At 61.9% G+C, this 12,451-nt stretch overlaps 1 protein-coding gene across 1 annotated transcript in view; it reads right to left on the reverse strand.

Moving 5' to 3' along the window:
- Positions 1-7,248: 7,248 nt before the first annotated feature.
- Positions 7,249-12,451, reverse strand: part of TMEM132C (transmembrane protein 132C) — a 142,627-nt gene continuing 137,424 nt past the window's right edge. Inside the window, exons 7-9 of the mRNA XM_053669604.1 lie at positions 11,827-12,100; positions 10,642-10,833; positions 7,249-9,017 (exon numbers count right to left, since the gene is read on the reverse strand). Of these exons, the coding sequence (XP_053525579.1) occupies positions 7,812-9,017; positions 10,642-10,833; positions 11,827-12,100 (1,672 nt within the window). The 3' untranslated portion in view covers positions 7,249-7,811. The remainder of the gene's footprint in view (positions 9,018-10,641; positions 10,834-11,826; positions 12,101-12,451) is intronic.

Raw genomic sequence — 12,451 nt, forward strand, 5'->3', positions numbered from 1 at the left:
CCCAGTGGGGCTCAGTTCAGCCCCCGCCTGCATCTCCGGTGTGGAGGGCGCCTCGCCCACGCTCCCCTGCCTCCCTCCTGGTCGCAGGAGCCTCGCTGTGGCTGCTGGCAGCCCATCTCTGCACAGACCACCTGCCTCCTATAACCAGACACGGGTCCCACCTGGGGCAACAGGGCGGGCTCGGGAATGAGGAGGAGAAATCCTTCCAGGCAAGAACAGGGCCAGCCCGGCTGCTTGCACGTGGGTGGGGGAAATGCAGCCCAGGCTCAGCTTCTCCCTCCACCAGTGGTTCCCACCAGCGGCACCTGCTGGAACCCCTGAGGGGACCTTTCTGAGAAGCACAGCCTCACTGAATGGCCGAGGAGGGACGGGACACGGGACCCTGTGCCCTCAGTGTGGTGGGTGGCCTGAGTCGCTCACACCCCCGTCCTCTGGAATGGGCGAGAAAGCGTTTGTTTGTTGTTGTTCAAGCCACTTGGACTTGGGTGACCCTGGGGGGACCCTGAGCGTGAGGGGACCCTGTGGCTGGACACCGTCCGCTGGCCGCACGTCCTCAGGCTGTGGGCACCCCCTTCTGACATTTCCGTGTGACTCCGCATCTGTGGAAGGCCCACAGCGGGTGGCCCCAGAGCCACAGGCCTACGGTTGCCAGGGGCTGAGGCAGAGTGGGCAGGAGGGCAGTAGGCGTGTGCCCCTGTGTCTGGACGTGTGCCTCCGTGTGTGTGTGGGGGGTCCATGACTGTGTGTGCACCTGCATACGTGTGCATGCGTGTGCCCACGGCAGCTCAGGTGCGGTTGTGAGCGCACGACCTCAGGGAACGGTCCCCGGATGTGCAGACTCAGGGAGGGCCTCACACCGGGTCACGGCCCAGCCCCCACGGGCGGCCCACCAGCCTGTCCTCGCCCTCGACAGAGGGGATGCCCGGCCCCCCGATGCATGAACGTCTGTCGCCTCCAAACCAGCCACTTTATCATGAAAAATAAAGTCCCTTCATTGGACGCAGGCCTCGCCTGATTCACTTTCACCGTCCAACAGGTTTTATGGGCTCCTGACAGGTGGGAAGTGGGCGTCCGCGGCCCATAATCCCTTAAAATGAGAAACCATAGATTTTCTTTCTTACCATAAAGAGCGGAGCGAGCGTGGCGGTGACGGCAGCTTCTCTAATCACCAGGGTCAAGGTCGCCTCTCCGCTGGCAAAGCGGCCGGAAGTCCTGTCCTGGGAGGGGCGTGGGGCGGGGCCTCGGGCCTCCGCTCCCTGCTCGGGCCTCGCCTCTGTCCGCCCCGCGGCTGCCGCCCCCAGGCGCCCACTCCTGCCCAGGTTCTTGGGCGACGGCCTCTTTTCACTCCTCTTTCACAAATGCCACTTGACGGACGTGCGACGGACGTGTGAAAAGTGGTGCATCCTCCGTGGCTACAACTCAGTGAACTTGAGGGCGGCCCAGGAGGCTGCGAGTGTGGCCCAACACAAAACCGCAAATTTACTTAAAACAATGAGACCTTGTTGTGATTACTTGTTGCAATGTATTTAACGTGCGGCCCAAGACAGCTCTTCTTCTTCCAGGGCCCAAGGGTCACCTGGACGCCCTCGAAGCCACCGCTACCCTCAGCCCCATCACACGGCCTTGGGCTTGGGCTCCCGACCTTTCCTCCGCCCCCATCATCGCTGTTATTATGATCATTACTGTGTTTGTGGCAACCACACTTCACCCAAGAGGCCTGTCCGCCTGGGACAGAGGGCCGTTAGTCAAGGCCGGACGGGACACGGCCTCTGTCGGCTGTAGCACACACTGAACCCCCGGTCCCCGCTCCCTTCCGCCGGCTGATCCTTGACGCAAGGCCGGGAGTTGCCGTCTCCTTCTTCCGAGTCGCTCCGAGTGCAGAGAACTCCCCCAGCCACAGGGGGGCGCCTCTCCCGAAGTCACAGAATCAAGCTCTTTGGAAACGCAGGCAGGGGCTGAATCAGACAAAAAGCCCTTGCTATTCGGGTGCATTTAAAAACAAAGTCAGACCTGTGGGCACAGACTGGGGTCCGTGGCAAAGGAATGGGGGCCCGGGCCCCCTCCGTGTACTGACCTTCCCTCAGTTTGTCTGCAAACTGGGCCAAGAGAAAGTGGCCTAAGGAGAGAAACCGGGACAGAAGCTCGCTCACGTGTCCCGTGGGGGCTGGTGACGAGCACCTCAGAGGGGTGGCCACCACTGGAGCTCACTCTGCACCTTAATGAAAGGACAGTGATTTTGCGAAGTGGCCAGAGAAAGGAAGGGGACTCGGGCTTCTTGGGGGGCAGGTTGTGGCCGGGAGGTGAGGGCTGAGACGGGATCGGGTGGGGGTGTGGGTCCCCCCCGTGTCTCATGGGCCCGAGATGCATCCGGAGTGCATGGGGTCCCGTGATGAGAACTGTCGCAATAGCTTCAAACGGTGACTTCCCGTGGTGACCACTGCACAAGGTACGTTAATGTCAAATCACCGTGTTGGACCAGAAACAAACACACTGCTTTGTGCCAATAACACTTTAATTAAAAGGACATTTGCATTCCAGGATAAAAGCAAACGAACGAAGAGTCGCCTGCCCTTCCTGGTAGAGATGGGGTTGGCCAGCAGCTTTCCCGGGTTCGCTCCCTGACGCAGCCCTCTGAGCAGCGCACCCCGGTGGTGCGCCCTGACCCCTGCAGGGACCCCGAGCCCTCGGAGGGTGGGGCCGAGGCGGGGCGTGTCCCCAGCAGTCACAGTGGACTCGCGATCTTCACACAGTATTTACTGAGCTTTGGAGACAGCGCCAGAACACCCAACGTCCACCAATAAGAGCTGTATCGACTGCATGTCCAAAGGGTGGTATTTTAGGTAAATTAGACTAAATACAAAAGCATTAAAATTAATTTCCTTACTTTTAAAAATGTAGCTTCCAGGAAACTTTAAATGACACACACATTTTTATTGGGCTGAGGTGGCGTAAGATCAACGTGAGATGTCTGCCGTCATCACACCCCCAACAGGTTGCCGAGCCGCCATCGTGGGCACCGCCATGAAGAACTGGGGGAGGTGCCCATGCAGAGACCAGCGCAGGGGCGTGGCGCTCTGCCCCTGACCGAGCCTCGCCCGTGTCCGCTTGCCCTGCCGTCCAGACGGTCCTGGCCTCTGAGGCACCCTGTGCCGGGGACAAGCCGTGTCTCCCCTGAGTGGCCTTCTAGGGCCTCTGGGACACGCGAGTGCCCATCGGAGGCTGCCCTGGCTCAGCACCCTCTCTGTAGCATTTGTCACGGTGGAAGCGTCTCACCGCACTGCGGGGAGCTGTTTGTAAGGGGGGTTCCCGGGTTCTGCCCAGGGCCAGCCCTCTGGACCCTACTCCTTCTGTGCCTCCCGCCCCCCCCCCCACCGCCCAGCTTTCTCGTCTGTCCCCTGCAGTCTCCTGCCCCTTCCTAGAGGGACCCCACTGGCCCAGAGCCACAGCGTGCCTGGGACTCCCGCCGCCCGGGTCAGCACCTGCCTGTGAAGCCCCCTGGTCTGGGCTGAGCGCTCAGCCCCTCCGACCGTCACGTCCAGGTCCCTGCCACCCTTGTGTGAATGTCACATTGTCTGTCCAGCCCAGGGAGCCTGGTGCCACCATCGGCTCCGACTCTGAGCTCCACGGTGCGAATCCCCACGGGGACCACTGTGGGGCTCACCTCCACCCACCCCCAACCCCGATCTTTGCCCTTGAGTCTGCCTGCCCTGCGCCCTTGCGCTGATGGGAGAGGTAGCCGACGGGACTGGTCCTCTGTCACCAGTCACAGACCAGGCCGAGCACAGGCGTCTGGCCCTGACACCCGCCCCATCACCTTCCCACGCGCCCCCTGCCCGTGGGAGCGCACCCTGGCTCCTCAGGGAGGGGGGAGCCGGGGGCCTCACTGGGCACACAGGTGCTGCTGTCGCTGAAATCGGCACGGCCCAGTGACTGACCTCCAGGCGGACACCCCCCCCCCCCAGGAGCAGGGTGGGCTGCGAGCTCACCCCTCGGCCCCTCCCTCGGGGCCCCTCAGGCTCCTGCAGGCGGCCCGCACCCCCGGCCGGCCTACCCTCTATCTATCGGGGAGCCTTCCTGTTAATTGCACTTAAAAGTCAATATGGGCCCTTTGATCTCAACTGCGGGGGAAAGAAATCCATAAGAACTTGTAAGAACAGATGCAAGGCGCCACATGAGGTGAACTCGGTCATTTTAATAAATTTTTTACAGTGCTCATGGGCTGCTTTTAAAATTGGAAAAATAATTTAAAAGTCGTATTCCTAATGGCCTCCTTTGAAACTTTGAATACGGCCATGGACAGGAATCGCGGGCAGCACTGGCACCAAACAGTGGCAGGTACAGAAGGCAAACTCTTCATTTTTATTTCCGGGAAGTGGGGCTCGAGGGCTTTTTTAAAACACGCCATTTCTTCCACTTTTCTTTATTCTCCAGTTTTGTGCAATAAGCCTGGATTGCTTTTCTTTTTCTCTTTTTTTTCCCCGGCCAGTCTTATTACATTTTTTAACACAAGGAAACGATGAAAAGCCCATGTTGGTGCAATAACTGAGCCACGGTCTCCGGAGACGGGAGTGTGGGTCGGAGTCCCACCCCGCCCCCGCCCGGCCGGGACCCCGGGGAGGGTGTGTGGGGTGCGGTCCCTCGTCCGCAATCCCAGGTGGGGGCGGGGTGCATCACGCACCTCCCTCCGACGGTGGCGTGAGCGAATAACTGATGGACGCCGTCCACCGGCGAGGGAGGACTTCCGCTGTCCTCCGGTCCCGGGTCTCGGAGCCAACGCAGCTCAGCTGACCGGAGCGGACCATGGAAGCGCCGTCTTTATAGTTCACCTCAGGGCAGCACTTCACCCCCCAGCAGTGGACACCACCATGGTCTTTTTCCCCTTATTTGGAGCCTGGATCTTGGAGAGAAATCGGGGGGCTCCGGGGCAGGGAGTGAGACTTTGGGGGACATGGTATCACACAGCAGGTCACGAAGGCCACTCTCCCCCCTGCCCCCGCCCCCGTCCACGGCAGCCCGGCCACAGAAGGCAGGGGTCTCCTGGCGCCGTGATTAAGAAAGCGGTCACAGCGCAGGAACCCCCCGCCGCATCTCCGAGAAGCACTGCTCTGGGGTGACGGCGGGGACTCCCAGGAGAACCGCTCAGCCCGACAGGGGCACCTCTGGGCAAAGCCACGGAGGCAGAGAGCGGATCGGTGGCAGCCTGGGCCCGGGCATTCGGGGGGCACAGAGGGAGTGGGTCTCCTACCAGTGGAGATGATGGAACCTTCTAAACGCGGTGTAGCGAGGGTGCCCGACCCTGTAAATACACCAGCAACCACCGAATCGAACGCTTTATCTGGGTCGGTTTTTATAGTGTGTGAATTCTATCTCAATAAAGCTTTTTTTCTAAGTACCACCATCTTCTACCAAAAAACTCTCTTTCCCCAACTAACCAACAGCAACGACGACACCGCCACAACCCCCAAGAGTGACAATGGACACAGAAGCAAAACAAACGAAAGTGAACCTTTTTCCTGGGGTGACATCCACGCAGTTCTCCACCAAAGGTCAAGGCCGCCCTGCGGGGGAGGGGAGGGTCGCCCTAAGGCCGGTCGGCAGTGTCGGAACCACCCTGGAACTGGTTAGAAATGCGCTTTCTGGCCTGTAAAAAAATAAATAAACAGAGCTATTTCAAAACGGAGCCCGGTGGTTTTCTACCTAAAACCCGAGGGTGTGGACACAGGACAAAGGGACGTTCGGACTGGGCCCAGAGCAACGCGCGCCCCAAACGACTGTCTTCGAGGACGAGGAGAACGCAGGCGCCGTGAGTGGCCAGCCTGGGACCACCGACTGCAAGTGGCCCGCATGCCGGGAGCTGGGACAGCAGCTTACCTCATCTGCTCGCACCGCGACACCGTCCTTTGCGACGCACCAGTTCCCTTCCTCATCGCCGCCACCGCCACCTTGGTCTCTCCGTTGAAACCCTATTTGGGCTTCTGCCTGGGTCAGTGCTTCCTGCACAGCTGGTGTGTGTGCGTGCGTGTGTACGCGTGTGTGGATGTCAACACAGCCTCTCGCTGTGGCCCCTCCGTGTTTTGGTTCCAGGGCCCCAGCTCACCGCGGCGTGTTTCAGGAGCCACCCCGGCGGTCCTGAGCATGTTCAAGTTCACTGCTGCCGACAATGTGGGCGAGGGACCGAGGGTCTCCTCCTCAGGAGTCAGTCTGGATCTGCCCAGAGGGGAAAGGTGTTTGGCGAGTGGTGTGTCTTCCTTGAGCAGGCGGGTCCTTTCGTCAGCAAGTGCCTCGCGTGTCGGGGACAGACGCCGAGAGTCAGAAGGAATGAGACACACCCCACGAGATACGGGTTTGTCCGGCCACCAAGGCATTTTAATGACAATCGACATCACAGGTGTAAATAAATAGCTCCTTTCTAATATGTGCTAGAAATATCTTTTTGAAAGGCCCAGCCAAGGTCACGAGGCTTCAAGGACTCTGTTCTCAGCGATCGATTCTGGTCATTACAAAAATAAAACCAAGACGCATCCTGGGAACCCGTGAGCGCCGCCGGCCGACAGCCGGGTGCCCGGGCACGGGCGTCACGAAGGGGCTGCCCCACCCCGGCGCGGCCCGGGACACGCCACTCTGGACGAAGGCGTTTCCCGACACGCTTATGGACACACAGTTCGGCTGCCGCGAGTCGCAGCTGGCTGGCCTCTCACGGGGAACCCCGCCTTCCCGGCCTGTGCCGGTGCGCGCCGCCCAGCAGGGCTGGGAGAGCAGCTTAAAAACGCTCCGTTTTTTCTATGTTCGTTGCTCAGGGTCAGTAGGTGTCCCCACAGAGCCATGGTGTGAAGGGGCGCTGGGCATCCTCGGGGTTGGGCTCTGACCTGACGTCCCCAAATGAGAGTCCCTGTGACAGGGGCCACAGAGTGGCTGGGGGGTCGGGGCCCCACCGGGCTTGTGCGGCCGGCTGTGTGCCATGTGAGCGCCCTGTGACAGTGTCCCCAAGGCGGCTGTGCCCCGTGACGCCCGTGACCGCCGGTGCCAACTCCCTTCACGTGGAAACACCCGGCAAACAGTGACAGACTGTGGCAGAGAAAAGCGTCAAAGGTACTCAAAGAGTGAATCAAAAGCGACCATTTCTAAGAGTCTGTCTAATGTACAGGAATGTGACTTCTGTTTAATTTGTGGAAAATATACCTACCATTGGATCCTCAGAAAATCAACGTTAAGTTGAAATCAAATGGACGTCCAGGACACGGACCAAAAGATAAAAGGGAAAAAGAAAATACAGAAAAAGGGAAGGTGAGCAAGGAAGATCCCGGAATGCTCAGGCTGTCCCCAGAGGTGACAGACCCCCAGACACCTGTCCCCCCAGCCCCGCGTGGGCCGCCCCCAGGAAAGGGGCCACTGAACTGGGACAATGGAACTGTCTCTTAGCTGGCCCTGGTTTTCCATCACGCTCCTACATTAGAAATATAAACCAGTGACGATTTCCGTCTTTTTATTGGTCTCTGCATTTTTCTACAAGTCGTTTTTGGTAGCTTGACGGGGCCCTACTGGGACTTGTGAAACAAGCTCCCTCTCTCGGCCTGGCGCGGCGCCGTGCCTCAGTCCCCTGCATCCCCACCGTCCTTCCCACACAGCTCTGCCCTCATCCTCTGCTAAAAACCCTTCGATGACAAAAAAGGTCCCTTTGTGGCTTCCAAACCCGAGCAGGTCTTTTAGGGCCCTCGCTCAACCCCCACCGACTCGCGAGCTCTGTGCCAGGGGCCCAGGTCCACCCTGGAAGTCACGGGGGCAGGGGCGGGCAAGCACGGGGCCCTCGGGGCCTACGCTTTGTCCTTGAACTTCTCCAGGTAGCTTCTGGGTTCTCTGGGGGCGCCCAGGCCCAGGTCCCGGCACACCCACTTGATGTCCTCATCATTGCCCCCGAGGGTGCAGTTCGCGGTGGGGCAGCTGTCGTCCGGGAGGCTGGTGCTGAAGGTGGCGAACTTCACCTTCTTCCTCTTGGAGGTGGGCGAGTGCAGGGGCTCGTGCTTCTGGTCCTGGCCCTGCCTGCGCCCCAGCTCGGCCAGCCTGGGCCCCGGGCCGGGGTCCAGCGCCTGCTTCCGGGAGGAGCCGCCATTGAGCAGGAGGCGGCCGCCGCCCTCACAGGCCCCCAGCCTGCGGTCCAGGGTGGTCGTGTGCTCGTCGGGCCGCGGCAGCCCCTGGCCCGTGCTCTCCAGGAGTTCGGCCTCGTTGCCCAGCCACACCCAGTCATGTGAGTGGGTCACAGAGGCCCGGCCTTCCAGGGGCACCTGCTTGTGCCGGTACCTGAGGGTGAAGGCGGCACAGTTGATGAGGAAGACCAGGATGGCCAGGCAGAAGACGCCCAGGAGGGCGTACATGCCGATCTGCAGGTCGCTCAGGCCGCGGGCCGTCTGCGCCAGGCCGCCGTCCCCGGGCCCGGCCTGCGGGAGCTCCGCGGGCGCCGGGAAGTCGCTGACGTCGAGGGGGATGTTCTGCAGCAGAGCCCCCCCTGGCGGCCGGCCCCCGTCCAGCTGGCTGTGCTCGGCCACCGGGTTGTCCAGCAGCGACTTGGCCGTGGGGCCACCCCTGTGTGCCCCCTCCTCACGCCTCAGCGATGGGCTGCCTGGGAGGAGCCCGTCCTGGCTGGTGCGCTCAGGGTCCTGGCCCTTGGGGCGCCGGTCACTGGCGTGGTTCTTGATCTCGGCCTCGCTGCTCTCCCCTCCAGGGCTGGAGTCTGCGTTGTTCTGGCCAAATGTGACCTTGACGTTGGCAACACCCACTGCCAGGACGTTCTTGCGTTTGGATTTCTGGCAGGTCTCCGCGATGGCCAGGTCTACGCGGAGCAGAGGCCCCTGGCCCTCCCCTTCGGCCACCACGACGGGCCACCTGGGAGGGTGGGCCTGGGGGACGGACACCACGGCCTCGTCCAGGGAGGTGGCTGTCAGGGTGAAGTCCTCGGTGTCGTAGATGTCCAGGGGCGTCACGGAGCCGTCGCTGAACTGCAGCCAAGTGCTGACCACGGCCTCCTGCAGAGAGACAGTCTGTCAGAGGGCCTGGGTTGGGGGGCACCTGCTCCCTGAGGCCCCTCCCGGCCCACTGCCAGGACAGAACCCAAAGGCACCGGGGGCAGCACTCCAGGCCCAGACGGATGGCCGATAGATCCTGCGGGAGCCTGGACGGGGGTGGCCGCACTGCTGACACGGCCGCTCACCCCTGGGCCGCCTGCTCCGGGCATCAGCGGTCAGCCGGCCGGGGTCTCTGCTTTGCTTGTTTGTTTTGCTGGAGGGCATTCTCCGCCCCCGGAAGGCAGGTGGTCCGGGGCAGAGCCAGCAGCACCCGGCGGCTCTCCACAGAGGGCTGTCCCGCCTGTATCATCCATATCACCTGTACCACTGGTACCTCCTGTATCATTCGTATCACATGTATTACCTGTATCGCCTGTATCACTGTATCACCTTTATCGTCTGTTCACTGTATTACCTGTATCATCTGTATCACCTTTATTGCCTGTATCACTGTATCATTGTATCACCTGTATCACTGTATCGCCTTTATCGTCTGTATCACTGTATCGCCTGTATCCCTGTCCATGCCCAGTGTTCACACCCACACCCACGTCCACAGCCAAACCCAGTCTCCCGGCTCCCTTGCCCCTCAGGAACGAGGACCTTCTAGCCTTTTCCGTGCTGGCCGGCGGTTTCCTAGCAGCCGCAGGCCCGCGGTGCTGGCGGAGCCCCGAGCGCACCTCGCTGGCTGGCTCCTGGGCCCTCTGCCCACCCGACAGGTCCCCTTCGCCCGAATAAAGTGCGCATGCAGGCCCTGTGGTGAAGCCCAGTGTCTGGGGAACCACAGCTGCGACATTCTGGCCGGGGAGTTCTGCTTCCCGCCCTGTCCCCTCCGTCCGTCCGTCTGTCCCCACTGACTGACCAATCTCACAACCCGCCACACCCCTTCTGAGGCCTAAATCGAAGGCATTCACACCGGGGGTTCCTGCGGTTTCTCTCCTAGCTTCCTTTACAGCCCACGAGACGGCGCGGGGGCGCGTTGTACCCACTCCCGTCCTTGTATTTGCCGCTCACCAGCCACTCAGAGTCTGCATCTCCGAGTTGAAACGGCCACCAGCGAGGTGCCAGCCCCCCGCGCTCCCCCCCAGGGCTGCAGTAACACATCCTTAACACCGTCCCTGAGTTCCTCTCGGCTTTTCCTCTCTCATTAGTTTTTCTGCATGAACTGCAGACGGAGAAAGAAGTTCACACCAGGGCCCTGGACGGCAGAGGATCCGAATGACGCCCTCGGAACGCGGGGCGGGGGAGGGGGTTTGCCAGCCTCTGTGCCCATCGTCCCCGCGGTGTGACAGCGCTGACACTTCCTTCCCGAGAGCGAATTTCAGAGGCTGCCGTGGAGCGCCCTCTCCACTCTGCAGACCAATCTGGGGACCACTGGCCCATGCATGTCCCCAAACAGGAGGGATTCTGAATGACTTAAAAGAACACTCACCCCGGAGTGATTTCGGGTCCCACCGTGTCACCGGCGAACAGCGTCCACAAGTCCCAGAGTCGGGGCCACCCGCCCCCGCCGCCCTTCTGTACCATTGGGGACCGTGACCAGTGCCCACCCGCCCCTCTCTGCCCCCGGCCCTCGGGCTCCCACCTGTTTGGGGGCCCGCAGCATCTCCTCGGCCGTGGCCACCGCTGTGATGGCCCCCCAGCTCTCCGCGCCGGGATGCAGGGTGACAGACAGTCCCGCCACGAGCTGGACGGCCAGGTCTGCCAGCGACACTTTGTCATCCAGCACGGTGACCGTCTTCTCCGCCAGGATGGAGTCGGACAGCGGAGACAGCACCTGTGGGGTGGGCGGCACACGAGGCAAACCGTCGCTCCAGGTTCCGGGTTGGGCGCCGCCCCAGCCGCGTTCCTGTGACCCCTGGGGGGCCAGGGGTCCGGAGGGCGGGGGAAGGGCGTGTGCACCTTCCTCATCCCACAGGTGCCCAGCAGGGGCCTCTGTGAGGATCAGAGGAAGCTGCCCCTCCCGGGACACTTCGGCTCCGCCAGCGGGTAAACAGACACAGGCGCTAAACCCCAAGCTTCGTTTGCTCGGCAGGGAGGCGACCCTCCAGGCGGCTGGGGGACGAGGCAGCGACCCCGCCGGCTGACCCCCCAAGGGGGCCGCCCAAATCCTGTTCCAAGGGAATTACAGAACCAACTGGGTGCCCTGACACTCGGCCCCTCCCCCCACAGCCCCTGTTCGAGCCCAGGGTGGGACGGCAGACGTCCAGGTGAACGGAGAGGTGAGCCCTGCCGTGTGGCAGTGGTGGAAGGACCCAGAACGGCTTTCCAACAGGAGGAGCAAGCGGGGTGGGAGTTGCGGGTGCGTGGAAAAGCGCCCCATGCTTCTGGGGTCGTTCAAAGACCTGCCCTTCCAGACCCTGGCCTTGAGCACAGAAGGCAGGGGGTGGCGAGGTGGGGGGGGGGTGTTGGGTGAATAAATAGTGGAACCACGGAGGGACTTCAAGAAGGGGGGACGGATGCGTCTCCCCGCCCATCGGAGGAGCATGTGTGGGGGAAGCTCAGGGTCGGGTGGGGGGTCCTGGGAGGTGGCGGGAAAGCAGGTGTCGCACAGAGAGGGTGTCACGTGGGGAGCTAAGCGCCGCCACCTTCTCCACTCTGCTCGGGAGGAGGCTGGGACTCAAAGCTGGTGCAGCTCGCTGTCCGGTGTCCCCAGGAGGCCAGCACGCAGACAAGGCCCTGGCCCTAGTGCCCGCCCACCTGGTGAGCCTGCCCCGTGCCCACCGCACTCAGGGCTGGACCTGCAGGGATCCCCAGCCCCGCTTCCTACCTGGATGGTGGTCATCCCGACCTCCCGCCCGACCAGGACCCCGCCGTCCTGCAGGGTGACGACGTGGGGCTCCTCCACCTTCATGAAGTCGGCCACCAGGTGCGTGATGTCCACCTGCCAGTCGGGACTCAGCAGGTAGCTCAGCTGTCCCCAGGGGCCGGCGCCCTCGGACACGAACTGGGTGAGGACCCTCACGGTGGCGTGCTGGTACTGCAGGGCACAGCCCCGGCCCCGCCGCTCCTCCTCCTCCTCCTCCTCGCTGTCCCGCGTGGGCCTGTGGGGAGGGAGGTGGTGTCCTCGGGCCGAGAGCTGGGCCAGGTGCCCGCCACAGCCTCCTGCAGACGGCCTTCCGGGCGGGGCCGCGGGACCCGCAGAGGCACAGAGCCTCGGACAGCCCTCCTTAAAGACAGCTACCGACGCGGGAAGACGCCGGAGCTGCTGCTCCCTAAGCCCCCACTGTCCCATAAGTAGCTTGTAGCCACAGGTAGTCATTTACAATGTAGTCGAAATTGTAAAACTAACTGTAATGGATAGAATCGTGCATTGTCCTTATAATTTAAATGGTAAAATTGTAATGGGTAAAAATGAAATACCTGAAGAAACTAAGTTTCTCGGTGACACAGGC

The sequence above is a fragment of the Artibeus jamaicensis genome, unplaced genomic scaffold (assembly GCF_021234435.1).
Source record: "Artibeus jamaicensis isolate MK-2021 breed Jamaican fruit bat unplaced genomic scaffold, CSHL_Jam_final contig_525, whole genome shotgun sequence".
In the NCBI taxonomy this organism is placed as follows: Eukaryota; Metazoa; Chordata; class Mammalia; order Chiroptera; family Phyllostomidae; genus Artibeus; species Artibeus jamaicensis.